Source organism: Microcaecilia unicolor, chromosome 1 (genome assembly GCF_901765095.1).
Source record: "Microcaecilia unicolor chromosome 1, aMicUni1.1, whole genome shotgun sequence".
NCBI lineage: Eukaryota > Metazoa > Chordata > Amphibia > Gymnophiona > Siphonopidae > Microcaecilia > Microcaecilia unicolor.
The window spans coordinates 364,963,106-364,975,969 of record NC_044031.1 but is presented as its reverse complement, the minus strand read 5'-3'; the positions used below and the strand labels follow the sequence as shown (position 1 = coordinate 364,975,969).

The 12,864-nt window shown below is 47.7% G+C and overlaps 1 protein-coding gene across 1 annotated transcript in view; it reads left to right on the top strand.

Moving 5' to 3' along the window:
* Positions 1 to 12,864, top strand: part of CLPTM1L (CLPTM1 like) — a 346,065-nt gene that overhangs the window by 152,096 nt on the left and 181,105 nt on the right. The window contains exon 8 of the mRNA XM_030209834.1: positions 10,347 to 10,431. Coding sequence (XP_030065694.1) covers positions 10,347 to 10,431 — 85 coding nt within the window. The remainder of the gene's footprint in view (positions 1 to 10,346; positions 10,432 to 12,864) is intronic.

Here is a 12,864-nt window from a genome sequence, read left to right as displayed (position 1 = left end):
CAATGTCTGCTCAGGGTCTTCAACATACAGCAGCACATCATCCGCAAACAGTGCGATGCAGTGCTTCATCCCCCCAACCCCTCCTTCAAGTTTGCTCCCTGATACATTGGACCCTTTTCAGTACGCTCTTGGGTGGGAGTCCTCACTTATCGTCTCCAGTTACCAGGTAATCTCAAGGTCCACAACGCTTTCCACGTGTTCCTGCTAAAGCCATTCTTGACCTCGAAATGGCACCCACAGCCAAAGAAGATCATCATTCCTGATTCCGAGGTAGATGAGGTTCTACACTCCAAACGTCAAAGGGGATGGCTGTTCTATTTGCTATCCTGGAAGCACTTTGGTCCCGAGGATAATTCCTGGGAGCCCTTTGCCAACGTCCATGCACCTGAATTGATCCGGGAGTTCCATACCCGCTACCCATCCAAACCCAGACCTAGGCCGAGGGGGGTCTTTAAGGAGGGGGTACTGTCATGCCCCCTACCTCAACGCAAGTGGCATCCTCGGGCTGCACAGGGTCCCGTCGACACGCATATTTGACTGGTACAGCTCTGAGCCATGTGTGTGAAGTTCTTCTCTGGCTGCAGGCTCCTTGATTGCTTTGCTTCCATGCACCTGGCTCTGCTCTCTCTCTGCCTGAGTAACAGGCTCCTTGATTGCTTTGCTTCCACCCACCTGGGTCTGCTCTTCCTCTGCCTGGCTTCCCTTGCTTCTCTCCTATTGGTCTTTCGGTTCCTCCTTCCCCTGCTCTTGTCCTATGGCTGTGCCCCTTCTCCCTGCTGATGTCAGACGCCAGCACTTTATCAGCTGAGCTCTCCCTAGACTCACTTTGGTAGGTGTTACTTGCTCAGTAGTGTGCTTCTCCTGTACTTTGTTCTTCGTTGCTGACTTAGCCTGTACCTGGATTACTCTCATGTCTGCTGCCTGCCTTCTGACTCTTCTGTACCTGGATTACTCTTGTGTCAGCTGCCTGCCTCCTGACCTTGCCTGTACCTGGATTACTCTCTTGACCTGCTGCCTGCCTACTGACTCTGCCTGTACCTGGATCACTCTGCCTGCTGCCTGTCTGGCCGTCAAGTTCATCACCCCGCTTCCTGCTCTATCTCATAAGCCCTGCAGGCCGCCCGCACCTATGGGCTCAACCTCTGGGGAACAGCGGTCAGCGCAGGTGAAACCCGGGATTGTCCAGCCGCCAAGCAGAACCTGGTCCGAGTTCCTATCTCGGCAGCGCTCTACTTGGTACAAGAACTCAAAGGTTACAGGAAGTATTTTTTCATGGAGAGTGTGGTGGATATGTGGAAGGTGGTGGAGATGAAAATAGTAATGAAATTCAGTCATGCGTGGGATAACCACAAAGGAATCCTGTTTAGAAGGAATGGATCCACGGAATCTTAGCGGAGATTGAGTGGCAATGCCAGTAATTGGGAAGCGAAACCGGTGTGACTGAATAGATAAGGATGGGCTTGAGTGTAAATTTTAAGGGGTTTCGATGTTAGCTTCAGAGCTTTTAGTGCCCTGATCGTGACTAAATAGGGATGGGCTGGAGTGTATATTTTAAGGGGCTTCGACGTTAGTTTCTGAACTTAGTACAAGAACAGTGCTGGGCAGACTTCTACGGTTTGTGCCCTGAGAAAGGCACGGACAAATCAAACTCGGGTATACATATAAAGTATCTTGTTGGGCAGACTGGATGGACCGTAAGGTCTTTATCTGCCGTCATTTACTATGCTATTATAATTACACGCAGATCATAGATCGTTTTCTGTGCTTCCTTTAAAAGAGTATCATCCACAGACTTTCTGTGCTAAAAACTTTTAATAACCTTGAGCACACAAAATCTCAGCTGTTGGAAGGAATGGTTTTGTTCAATACAGTGAGGTACCAAAGGATCTGTGATGATCTTCCTTTTAAGGCAGCTCTTGTGCTGTATAAGTCTGGTTCTAAACTATAAACACCTTCCTTTTAGTTTTCCCAATATACACTTTTGGGCAAGGATACACATTAACACAAATGGCATTCATAGTATCGCAATTGGAGAAATGTTTGACTCTTTTCTTTAGAGCTTGGTGCTCAAATACAGAAAGTGACAAGACCTAATCTATTAATATAATAGATAAAAACATAATTGATGAGAGGGGGGAGACCCTGCTGCATGTGCCATATGTCTGAGGGCTCATTTTTCCAAAGAACTTGAAAAGATTTATTCTTTAGAAATCCCTTAAACCAATTCATTAGTTGGCCCTCTCTATCTATCTCACTGTAAAGCAAAATATCATGGTTAACCGGGTCAAAAACATCTGATAAATGGAGCTGCATTAAAAAGACTTCCTTTTGTCTAAAAGAAGTGCATTTTGGTTATCAATACAGCTAACTTTCTGTGTACTGAGTGATGCTCTGAGTCTAGACTGCATTCGGTCTAATACCGTGTTACAGATATTCCGGTAACTGAATAGCCACCACTGCCTCTATAATCTTGGTTAACATAACTAAATTAGCCTTTCGGTAGTAAATTACACAGTTTCAATCACCCAGATTTTCTCATTTTAAAAGAGCAGCTATGATATCTGGAAATGATCTTTCTTGTAATGATAAATTTATCAAACTGCTGTTCTCTCCACAAATTGAACTGGCAGATTTTTTTTTATCAAACTGGCCTCCAAATGGCAGTTACCTTTGGTAAACTTCTTTATCAGTTTATCTACCAGTTGACTACTGGTAGGCATAAAAGAGAGCCAAAAATGGTCCTCCTGGGCTCTTCCCCACTTTTAGCTCATTGTCCTCCATCTTAAATACTCCTTCCTTATCTGACTGATTTGGAATGCTTTCCAATATTTTTATTTTTAACTGAAACACCTCGGCAAAATCTTTTGTCAGGGTCAATGTTTTCTATTGTCCTGGAACTTTAGTAAGATTTCTAACAATCCTAAAGATATCTCTAGTTGGATTATTACCGTCAGCTGTTTCCTTCGAGTAAAATTCTTTTCCCTCAGTTTTAATTTGGCCCTTGTATATTTTAACTTGCTCCCTTCATTCTGTCCACAGATACTCATGAGATTTTTGCCAGCCTCATTCCATTAGATTGAGGGAGACATCCTCAGTGTTACTGGACCTTAACTATTCCTGCATGTCCTTTATTTGGTTAACAATTGTCCTCATCTCCAGAATTGGCTGCTCTTATTCTTTCACTGGTCTCCAGTTACAATACAATACAAAATTTATATTCTGCTGTATACCATTTAGGATCAGTGTGAATTATAAAATAAAATTAGGCCATTACTAGTAAATATACAAAAAACATAATCATAAATTAAAATCTCTATCCAGAATATTAATCACCAAAATTACGTTAAGTAAATTTAAAAAAAAAAGAGCTTTTAACAATTTACGAAAACGTAAATAGGTACATTCTACCCTCACCATGGTTGGATCAGAGGTACTCTATTTCTGTACCCTTAGCTGCTGGGCAGAAAGACATGTAATTTTTAAATGAAATCGCTCCCTATTAAGTCAGTAAGACTTTGAACTTGGCCCTATAGTTGGCCCAGTACCAGTGGCATAGCCACTGGGGGAGGCCTGCTTTTAATGGCTGGCGGGGATGCTAAGGTCACTAGCCAAAGAGATCTCCTGCACAAGCCCCGCATGTACTGTCTGAGCAGCACTTAAGTCAGCAGGTGTGCTTCGGCTGCCGATGCTGGCTCTTTCATGCAAGCTCAGTACAGTGAGCATGTGTGGGAGCGCTAACGTCATGGCTGAAGTGTGCCGCTGACTTCAGCGCTGCTCTGACAGCACATGTAGGACTTGCACAGGAGACCTCCAAGGCTAGTGGGGCTTGGCATCCCCGCCAGCAAAGGTATTTTTTTAATGCTTTTTCGGAGACATGAGGGGAAGGGGGAGAGAATGTCTGGCCCTTTCAATCCACCTTTGGCTTCACTCCCCCACCTCAAAAAAAATGTACTACTGGTTATGCCCCTGCCCAGTTCTAATTCACTTTGGACTTACCCAGGGAGGGGGTGATGGTCATGTTATGTCTCTTTCAGTTATCCAGAACTCTTCCCATATTCCCATCAGTTTACTCCCTAGGGCAGTGGTTCCCAAACCTGGAGGCACCCCAGCCAGTCATATGTTCAGGATATCTACAATGAATATTCATGAAAGAGATTTGCATGCAGTGGAGGCAGTGCATGCAGACCTCTCTCATGAATATTCATTGTGGATATCCTGAAAACCTGACTGGCTGGGGTGCCTCCAGGACCAGGTTTGGGAGCCTGTACCCTAGGGTCTCATGAAAAAGCTCTGTTGCTTAGTATTGTGTGTATAAACATTAATGCTATTGTACACTAATATTTATACATACAACGTCCATCTTACTGAATTGTCTAACTGTCTGAAGAATAGTGCTTCTGAAAATTCTTAAGGACCATTCCTGCAGGATAGTGCCAGGGTAGAGCATGAGTGTTTTGCTTAACTCTACAAATAGTCACCAATATTCAGCCACTATCCATATAGCTATTGGATAAGTATCACTGTTGTGAACAAATCATTAGTGAATTGTACAGACCATGTATTTTATAGTATGATAGTTAGAGTTTGATTTCATACCTGTAGAACCATTGAATGACAGAACTTATGGCTTCTTTAAAATAATCCTAGGTTTGCTTTACAGTGATATGACAGTCCAAGTATGATGTCCTGCAAGAAAATAATGTTTCCTTGTCATCAGCAGCAGATGAATCCATTAACTGATGGGTTGTATCCGCCTACCAGCAGGTGGAGATAGAGAGCACTGAAAAACCATAGTGCCTCTTGGACGGCTAGCCCCAACTGCCTTCAGTATTTCTCTATCTCCCAGCAGGTGTGGACGTAGCTTGATCAGCTCCTGGATTTCAGACTGCCTGGGGTGGCTCCTGTGCTTTGCCAGTTGAGCAGAGGTGTTGTGGCTGGTGGTGCCCACTTTAAAGGCATATAGGTTCGCCCTTTCCCTGCCTTACCCATTCCCCCCGCCTCCCGGAGTCCCTCTGTTGCTGCCTGCCTCCAACTTTCCTCACAGCGTTAAAAAAAAAAAAAAAAAGAGCGTGCTTTTACTGCGTGGCTGTTCTAAGGCTTTTTCCAGTGATTCTGGTTCTGTGCAGCTTGACTGGAGCTCGTTGACTCGGTCCTCTGAGGTGAGAGTGGTGCCCAGCTCCTCTGGGAGGTCCCGCGGACGCCGTTCCGATCGGGGTAAGTTTTGGCACGAAGCCGCCATTTTATTGCTATATTCCCGTCCTGTCGGACAATGACTGCTGAAGGAGTTAAGCGCTGCTCCCGTTGTGGTAAGCGCAGATCAGCAGCGGGGCTGTGTAAAACGTGTTCCTTAGACGCTCTCGCTAGTATGAGCATGGCGAGCGATGTTTCTTCCCGCTCGATGGAGCTGGCAGCGGGCACAATTTTGGAAGCGCCGCATGTCTCGACCCTCGCGGTTGTGGAGGAGTCTGAATGCAGGGGGACGCCTCGTTTACAGGCTGCCAGAGGAGCTCCTACATTCGTTTCTCCTTATTCGGAGGCGGAGGGTCAGGGTGAGTTTTTCTCCCCTGAGTTTGTGCTTTTTATGCATAAGGCTTTCATGCTGAAAAGAGCTGTGCCGCAGGTGTCTGACACTGCGTTGCATCCTGGTCCCCCCCCCCACCGCCGTGGTCGGGCTGTGGAGAGTCTGAGGGATATGGCAGGCCCTCAGGGACGGATGATCCAGAGGAGGGTGCCTGTTTGCCACTGGATTTGGATGATCCCAATACGGTCTGGATTTTCCAACGCGACGAGCTGCCAGCTCTCATTACTGACGCCTTGCAGGTCCTCTCGATTGATGATCCTGCTGAAGGCGAGGCCTCCTCTGTTAATCTTAGGATGGCGAGTACTAAGAAGCCTACTCGGGCCTTTCCGGTGCATGACTCCATCCAAGAGCTTATTTCTGCTCAGTGGTCTGACCCTGATGGGCCTTTGAAAGTGGCCAGGGCTATGGGTCAGCTTTACCCTCTGCGTGAGGAGCACTTGGCCCCTTTGGGAATGCCTAAAGTGGATGCATTGGTCACGGCGGTGACTAAAAAGACCACTCTCCCAGTAGAGGGAGGGGTCACTTTGAAAGACATGCAGGACCGGCGGCTGGAGTCCACGCTGAAGCGGGCCTTTGAAATTGCGGGCCTTGCCTTGAGGGCGTCTGTTTGCAGTTCCTATGCAGCCCGGGCATGTCTTTCCTGGCTACAGCAGGCGGTGGAACAGCCCATTGATGGTGCGGGCCCCCTTTCTGAGGTTGCCCCGCTGATGGAGTCGGCCCTGTCGTTTTTGGCTGACGCCCTTTATGATCTGTTCAGAGCTTCGGCTAAACAGATGTCTGTGGCGGTGTCCACCCTCCGCCTTCTTTGGCTGCGGCATTGGGCGGCTGACATGGCTTCTAAGCAAAGACTGGTGAGGCTTCCCTTTTGGGGCCTCCTGTTATTTGGAGAGGAATTGGAGAAGATTGTGAAAGACCTGGGGGAATATAAACCCCAGAGGTTACCTGAGGGTAGGCCGAGGCCTTCTTCCAAGGGTTCTATGTTTCCCTCCTCTTCCAGACCTCGCTTCCGTGAAGCTCGCAGGTATCGCCCGGGGCACTCTGCTGGGTTTTCTCAATGTGCCCGTTTTCAGCAGAGGAGCTCCTTTCGCTCGAACAAACGTTCCGCAGGGGCCGGTTCAAGGCCAGTAGTTCAGGGGCGTCCTCCACAATGATGGGACGCCGGTTCACTCCTCCTTGCCTGCAATAGGAGGACGTCTTTCCCTCTTTCTAGAGGAGTGGACCAAGATTACCTTGGATGAGTGGGTCCTGGACCTGATCAGAGAAGGTTACCGACTGGAATTCGGTGCCCCGGTGAGAGACGTGTTTGTGGAATCCCGATGCGACACTGCCGTAAAATGGGCGGCAGTAGAGGAGACCTTACAAGTCTTGCTGCACCTCGGGGTGGTGATCCTGGTGCCTCCCGCCGAATGCGGCTACGGCCGCTATTCCATTAATTTTGTCGTGCCTTGAAAAGGCGGGTCTTTCACACTGATCCTCAACTTACGAAGAGTCAACGAGGTTCTCAGAGTACGACATTTTCGCATGGAAACCCTGCGCTCCGTCATTGCAGCGGTACAGCCAGGAGAGTTTCTCACGTCTCTGGACCTAAAAGAAGCTTATTTGCACCTTCTTATCTGGCCTCCATACCAGCGGTTCCTCCGCTTTGCGGTGTTGGGAAAGCATTTCCAGTTTCAGGCCTTGCCTTTCGGCCTAGCCACAGCTCCCCATACCTTTTCCAAGGTAATGGTGGTCGTAGCTGCCTGTTTCAGGCGAGAGGGTATCAGAGTTCATCCTTATCTCGACGACAGGCTCATCAGAGCGGATTCGGCAACCAAGAGTCGTCTTGACACAGCTAGGCTGGGTGGTCAATATACCCAAAAGTCACCTGACTCCCTCTCAGTCTCTCGAGTATTTGGGGGTCCAGTTCGACACGGCATCAGGGTTTGTCTTTCTCCCCAACCAAAGGTGGTGCAAGCTTCAGAATCAGGTCCGTCTGCTCCTGCGGATGCCTCGCCCGCGAGCTTGGAACTTTGTCAAGCTGCTGGGGTCGATGACGGCCACCTTGGGGGTGGTTCCTTGGGCGAGAGCTCATATGAGGCCTCTGCAGATTGCCCTGCTTCAACAATGGTCTCTGATGTCCCAGGAATATCAACGCAGACTAACATTGCTCCCTGCAGCCCGACTCAGTATGGAGTGGTGGCTCTCCGACAGGATGCTGCGCCAAGGAATGCCTCTTGCGCTTCCTTCTTGGTGCCTGGTGATAATGGATTCCAGCCTTATAGACTTGGGAGCGTATTGCCAGGGAAGCTATGCTCAGGGTCTGTGGAAACCCATGGAAGTGGGGTGGTCTATCAGTCGCTTGGAACTGAGAGCGATATTCCAGGCTCTTATGGCCTTTCAAAAGACTCTGAAGGGGCTTGCTGTCCGGGTTCTGTCAGACAACACGACAGCGGTGGCATATATAAATCGTCAGGGAGGCACTCAGTGCAGGGCCCTGGCTGCGGAGGCTGCCCAGATTTGCCACTTGGCCGAGCTACACCTACAGCTTCTGTCGGTAGCTCACATAGCAGGTCAGAGCAACATGAAAGCCTTTTTTCTCAGCAGGCATCAAATTGACCTGGCGGAATGGGAACTGGCAGAAGTTTTTCTTCAGATGTGTGCCAAATGGGGGACTCCCGGAATGGATCTAATGCCGTCAAGTGCAAACGCCAAGGTACCTCGCTTTTTCAGCAGAAGGAGAGATCCTCACTCGGCGGGGTTGGATGCTCTGGCCCAACCCTGGCCCTCGAAGCTCCTGTATGTGTTCCCTCCTTGGCCCCTGATAGGGCGAGTCCTACTGCAGATTCGACAGCACCGAGGTCTGGCGATTCTCATCGCTGCAGATTGGCCAAGGTGTCCGTGTTTTGCGGATCTCCGCCAGATGTTGGTGGATGCTCCGGTGCATTTGCCCCTGGTGCCGAACCTGTTGGTTTAGGGTCCGGTGTCTATGGAGGATCCCTGCCGATTTGGTCTTACGGCCTGGCTATTGAGAGGGCGCAATTGAGAGACCATGGCTACTCTAACAAGGTCATCTCTACTCTCTTGCAGGCCCGCAAGCGGTCCACCTCCGCAGCTTATGCTCTGATCTGGCGCAAATTTGAGGCGTGGGGTGTTTCAAAGGCGATCACACCCACGCGGGCTACAGTCTCGACAGTGCTGGACTTTTTGCAGGAGGGCTTACAAAAAGGCCTGGCTTACAATTCCCTGCGGGTGCAAGTGGCAGCATTATGCTATCGAGGGAAGGTCGCTGGCTTGTCCCTTGCTGCTCATCCAGACATTGCCCGATTTCTCAGAGGGGTGCTTAGGCTCCGTCCTCCTGTCCGGTTGCCCTGTTTGGCCTGGAACCTGGGGCTGGTGTTGAAGGCTCTTCAGTGTTCGCCCTTCGAGCCGCTTAAGCAAGCTTTGGAGAAGGATATGACTCTCAAGACAGTCTTTTTGGTGGCCATGACATCGGCTAGACGCGTGTCTAGGCTACTACTACTACTACTACTATTTAGCATTTCTATAGCGCTACAAGGCATACGCAGCGCTGTACAAACATAGAAGAAAGACAGTCCCTGCTCAAAGGCGCTGTTCTGTCGGGACCCTTTCTGCAATTCTCGGAGCCCAGAGTAACAGTACATATAGTGCCTTCCTTCCTGCCTAAGGTGGTTTCAGCGTTTCACCTGAACTAGCCCATTTTTTTTCCTTCCTTTTCTAGGGAAGAGTTCCCGGACTCTTTTGGACAGTTACATCTTCTGGATGTCCACAGGGCGCTGTTGCAGTATCTACAGATGTCAAATGACTTCAGGACTTCTGATCACCTTTTTGTCTTGTTGTCAGGTCCTCGCCGTGGAGGCCCGGCGTCTAAGGCCACTATAGCCCGTTGGCTCAAGGAAGTCATTTTTGCTGCGTATCTGCTTTCAGGTCGGTCTCCGCCTGAAGCGTTTAAGGCGCATTCCATGAGAGCGATTTCCTCCTCATGGGCTGAAACGGGTGTACTCTCTCTTTTCAAGAGATCTGTAGTGCGGCTACTTGGGCTTCTCAGCTCTCTTTTGTCTAGCATTACAGACAGGATGTTGCAGCGAAGCAGGACGCTGTTTTTGGAGCAAGTATTGGCTCGTGGTGTGACCTGTTCCCACCCTAATTAAGGATTGCTTTTGTACATCCCATCAGTTAATGGATTCATCTGCTGCTGATGACAAGGAAAGGAAAATTAGGTTCTTACCTTGGTAATTTTTCTTTCCTTTAGTCACAGCAGATGAATCCATGATCCCTCCCTGTCTGACGTTGTTTTTTGTTCAGAACTTTCATGCAGATATAAATCTCATGGGGAGAAGTTGGAAAACAGTTATGAGAATTTCTACATGATGTTCTACTACAGGAGGTTGAGATCGTCCCTCCCTGTTCTGGGGCGATTGTTCGTTGTGAGGAAAGGTTATGTTGTTATACCTTTATGGTTCACTCTGCTTTGGAAATCTCAAATACTGAAGGCAGTTGGGGCTAGCCGTCCAAGAGGTACTATGGTTTTTCAGTGTTCTCTATCTCCACCTGCTGGTAGGCGGATACAACCCATCAGTTAATGGATTCATCTGCTGTGACTAAAGGAAAGAATATTACCAAGGTAAGAACCTAATTTTCCCATCCTTTACGCTACTGTAGGTTCAAAAGGCTTACCCTTTAAAAATATTTTTGTAATATGCATGTGAGTTTTTTTTATGCTATTCTAAATGTTAATTCATATTACATTATTAATCTTTATTTGCAGCTCTTATTTGATTTTCTTGCATTCAAAAATGACATCAGCTTCTGGAAGAAAAAGAAGAGCATGGTTGGAATGTCCACAAAGGCAGGTATGCACTGAACAGTCGTCAAGTTTAACTTAAGTCTGTTGATTTTGCAAAAGAACATGGAACTAGTGTTGCCTGATTTATTACATAAGGAATGTTATACCTAATGTTCAAATAAAACATGTATTACCCTGATGAAGCCTCAGAAAAACGGGGCTGTTATTGGGAATTTGCCAGTTTTCTTGGCTACTGTTTCCAGCTTTTTGTATTCACGTTGGACATCCTAAAGCTAAGTACTTGCTTATAATTTGTTTCTGGGAGGAGATCATGAGATGCATTAGGGAGAAAAGATGTGCTTTAGTCTCTCTTCAGGCCTCCCGTTCCTCTTGGCCCCATTTCCCTGTATGAGTGCATTTTGGATACCTGAACTGCGATAATAACTTCTTCCTCACTACATGGACAAGTTTATCACCTGGCTGGAGATTCAGATATCTGGGAAAATACGGTAAAACAGAAAAAGAGAAACCGTGGTGCGGAGAGGATAAAATGAACCAACAGTTGCAGCAACTTACTGAGGTGGTCAGGAGGGCCTTGGAGCCACATCTTGGGCAGCTCTCGGGTCAGCTTGCTAACAGTCCTCACAGAGATGACCCAAAGAATGGGGAAACTTGAACAGCACATCTCTGCTGTGGAAGATGTAGGAACCAGGCTGAAAAAGCGCTTACCCGCCTAGAGACCCAGATAGATGAGCTGGAAAATCTCTCGTGGGACTTCCTGAAAGTTTACTTGAATGTATGTTGCCAGCTTTACTGGAGACCTGGTGTAAATCTGAATTTGCACTTTCTGACAGCGCGGGACCTTTATGTTTAGAGCGGGCCCACCTAATTTGATGGAAGCAGGAAGGCTGTTATAGACCACGTGTTGTTATACTCAAGGTGCATGATTATGTCCGTAAAGAGGAGATATTCTGCGGATTCCACTTAAAAAAAAGGCTGTGCCAGAGCCGGTGGTTGGGAGGCGGGGCTTGTGGTTAGGAGGCGGGGATAGTGCTGGGCAGACTTATATGGTCTGTGCCCTGAAGAACACAGGTACAAATCAAAGTAGAGTATGCACAAAAATTAGCACATATGAGTTATCTTGTTGGGCAGACTGGATGGACCGTGCAGGTCTTTTTCTGCCGTCATCTACTATGTTACTATGTTAAAAAAAAGACTAATTACAGCATGAGGAAGAACCAATGAAAAGTTTCCAGGATTACTCGGTGGTGCTTCAAAAACACAGAAGAAAATTCTCCCCTATATGCTCTACATTATGCAATAAACAGATTCACTTTATAGTTTTGTATCCTGCTATTCTCAAAATCTACATAGATGGATGCTGGCAAGTTATTGAAGCACCTCAAGCAGCTCAGGATTGTCTAAATCACTCATAAGACGCAGAGGTGGTTCCCATCTGAGTTTTTTTGGATGCGTGGTGTATTGTTTTAATTGCTGATACCTGGTTTGTTAAACGCATTGTTTGAATAGTTGGATGATCGTGTAACTGTATAACACTGACAGGGGATATAATATTGTGCTGAATGTAGGGTCAGGGAGTTTGGGGGTGTGCAGGGCACCATGCATCAGAATGACTTTAACTTCCACTGCACCATGGTGTGGTGGGATTTGTTTAGGGCTTTTTCATGGTGGGATTCTAGGTGTAGCAGGGTAGAGGGGAGGGCTAGGGTGGCAGGAAGGGGGCGCGGGGATTTGGCAGTTGGGTAAGGAGGGTGTCTGGTTAGCTACTGTACCCGGTACCATGTCACAGCTATGGAAAGGTAATAGGATCCCGCTGTGGGTTGAGTGCTGGAGCCATCCTGGAAGACTGGAGTGTTTGGGGATCCTTGTGGTGAAGGCCAGGCACCCTGGGGGCGCATTTGAAGAACTATATTAGAGACGCTATCTGGTTTCATACTGGCCCTGATGATTTCTGTCTGTCATATAGCTTCTTGGTTTACATCCCCTATTAAAAGATCTAAGATTTTGTTTGTCGTGAAACATTATCATGTAGGTATTGCTTGCCTCCAGGAAATGAGGCTCACAGATGGTGAGCACCAGAAATTGCAGCATCAATTGCTGGGGGATGTTTTTTTACTCCTCCTCTAGCAACCATCATGGGGGTGGGGGGTAGTGGCAGTACTCTTCCATAAAACTCTCTCCTACAAGGCTGCACTTCTGTTCAAGGATACGGTTGTTACATGCTCTTGAAATATAGGTGCAGGGGAAGGAGTTCTGTTTATTAATAGTGTATGGCCCCACCCCCTTTGATGCACATTTTAATTCTAATCTTTTCAAATAATTGCCGCCATATCAAACCCAAGATCTGGTAGTGGTAGGAGATCTGAATAAGGTGATGGACCCTGGTCTTGATCACTTTGGGTATCAGGCTGGGAGTCGGAGATTCTGGGGGTCCAGGGTTCTTAACAACTTTGCTACAGTATTGAATCTTGTGGACCTC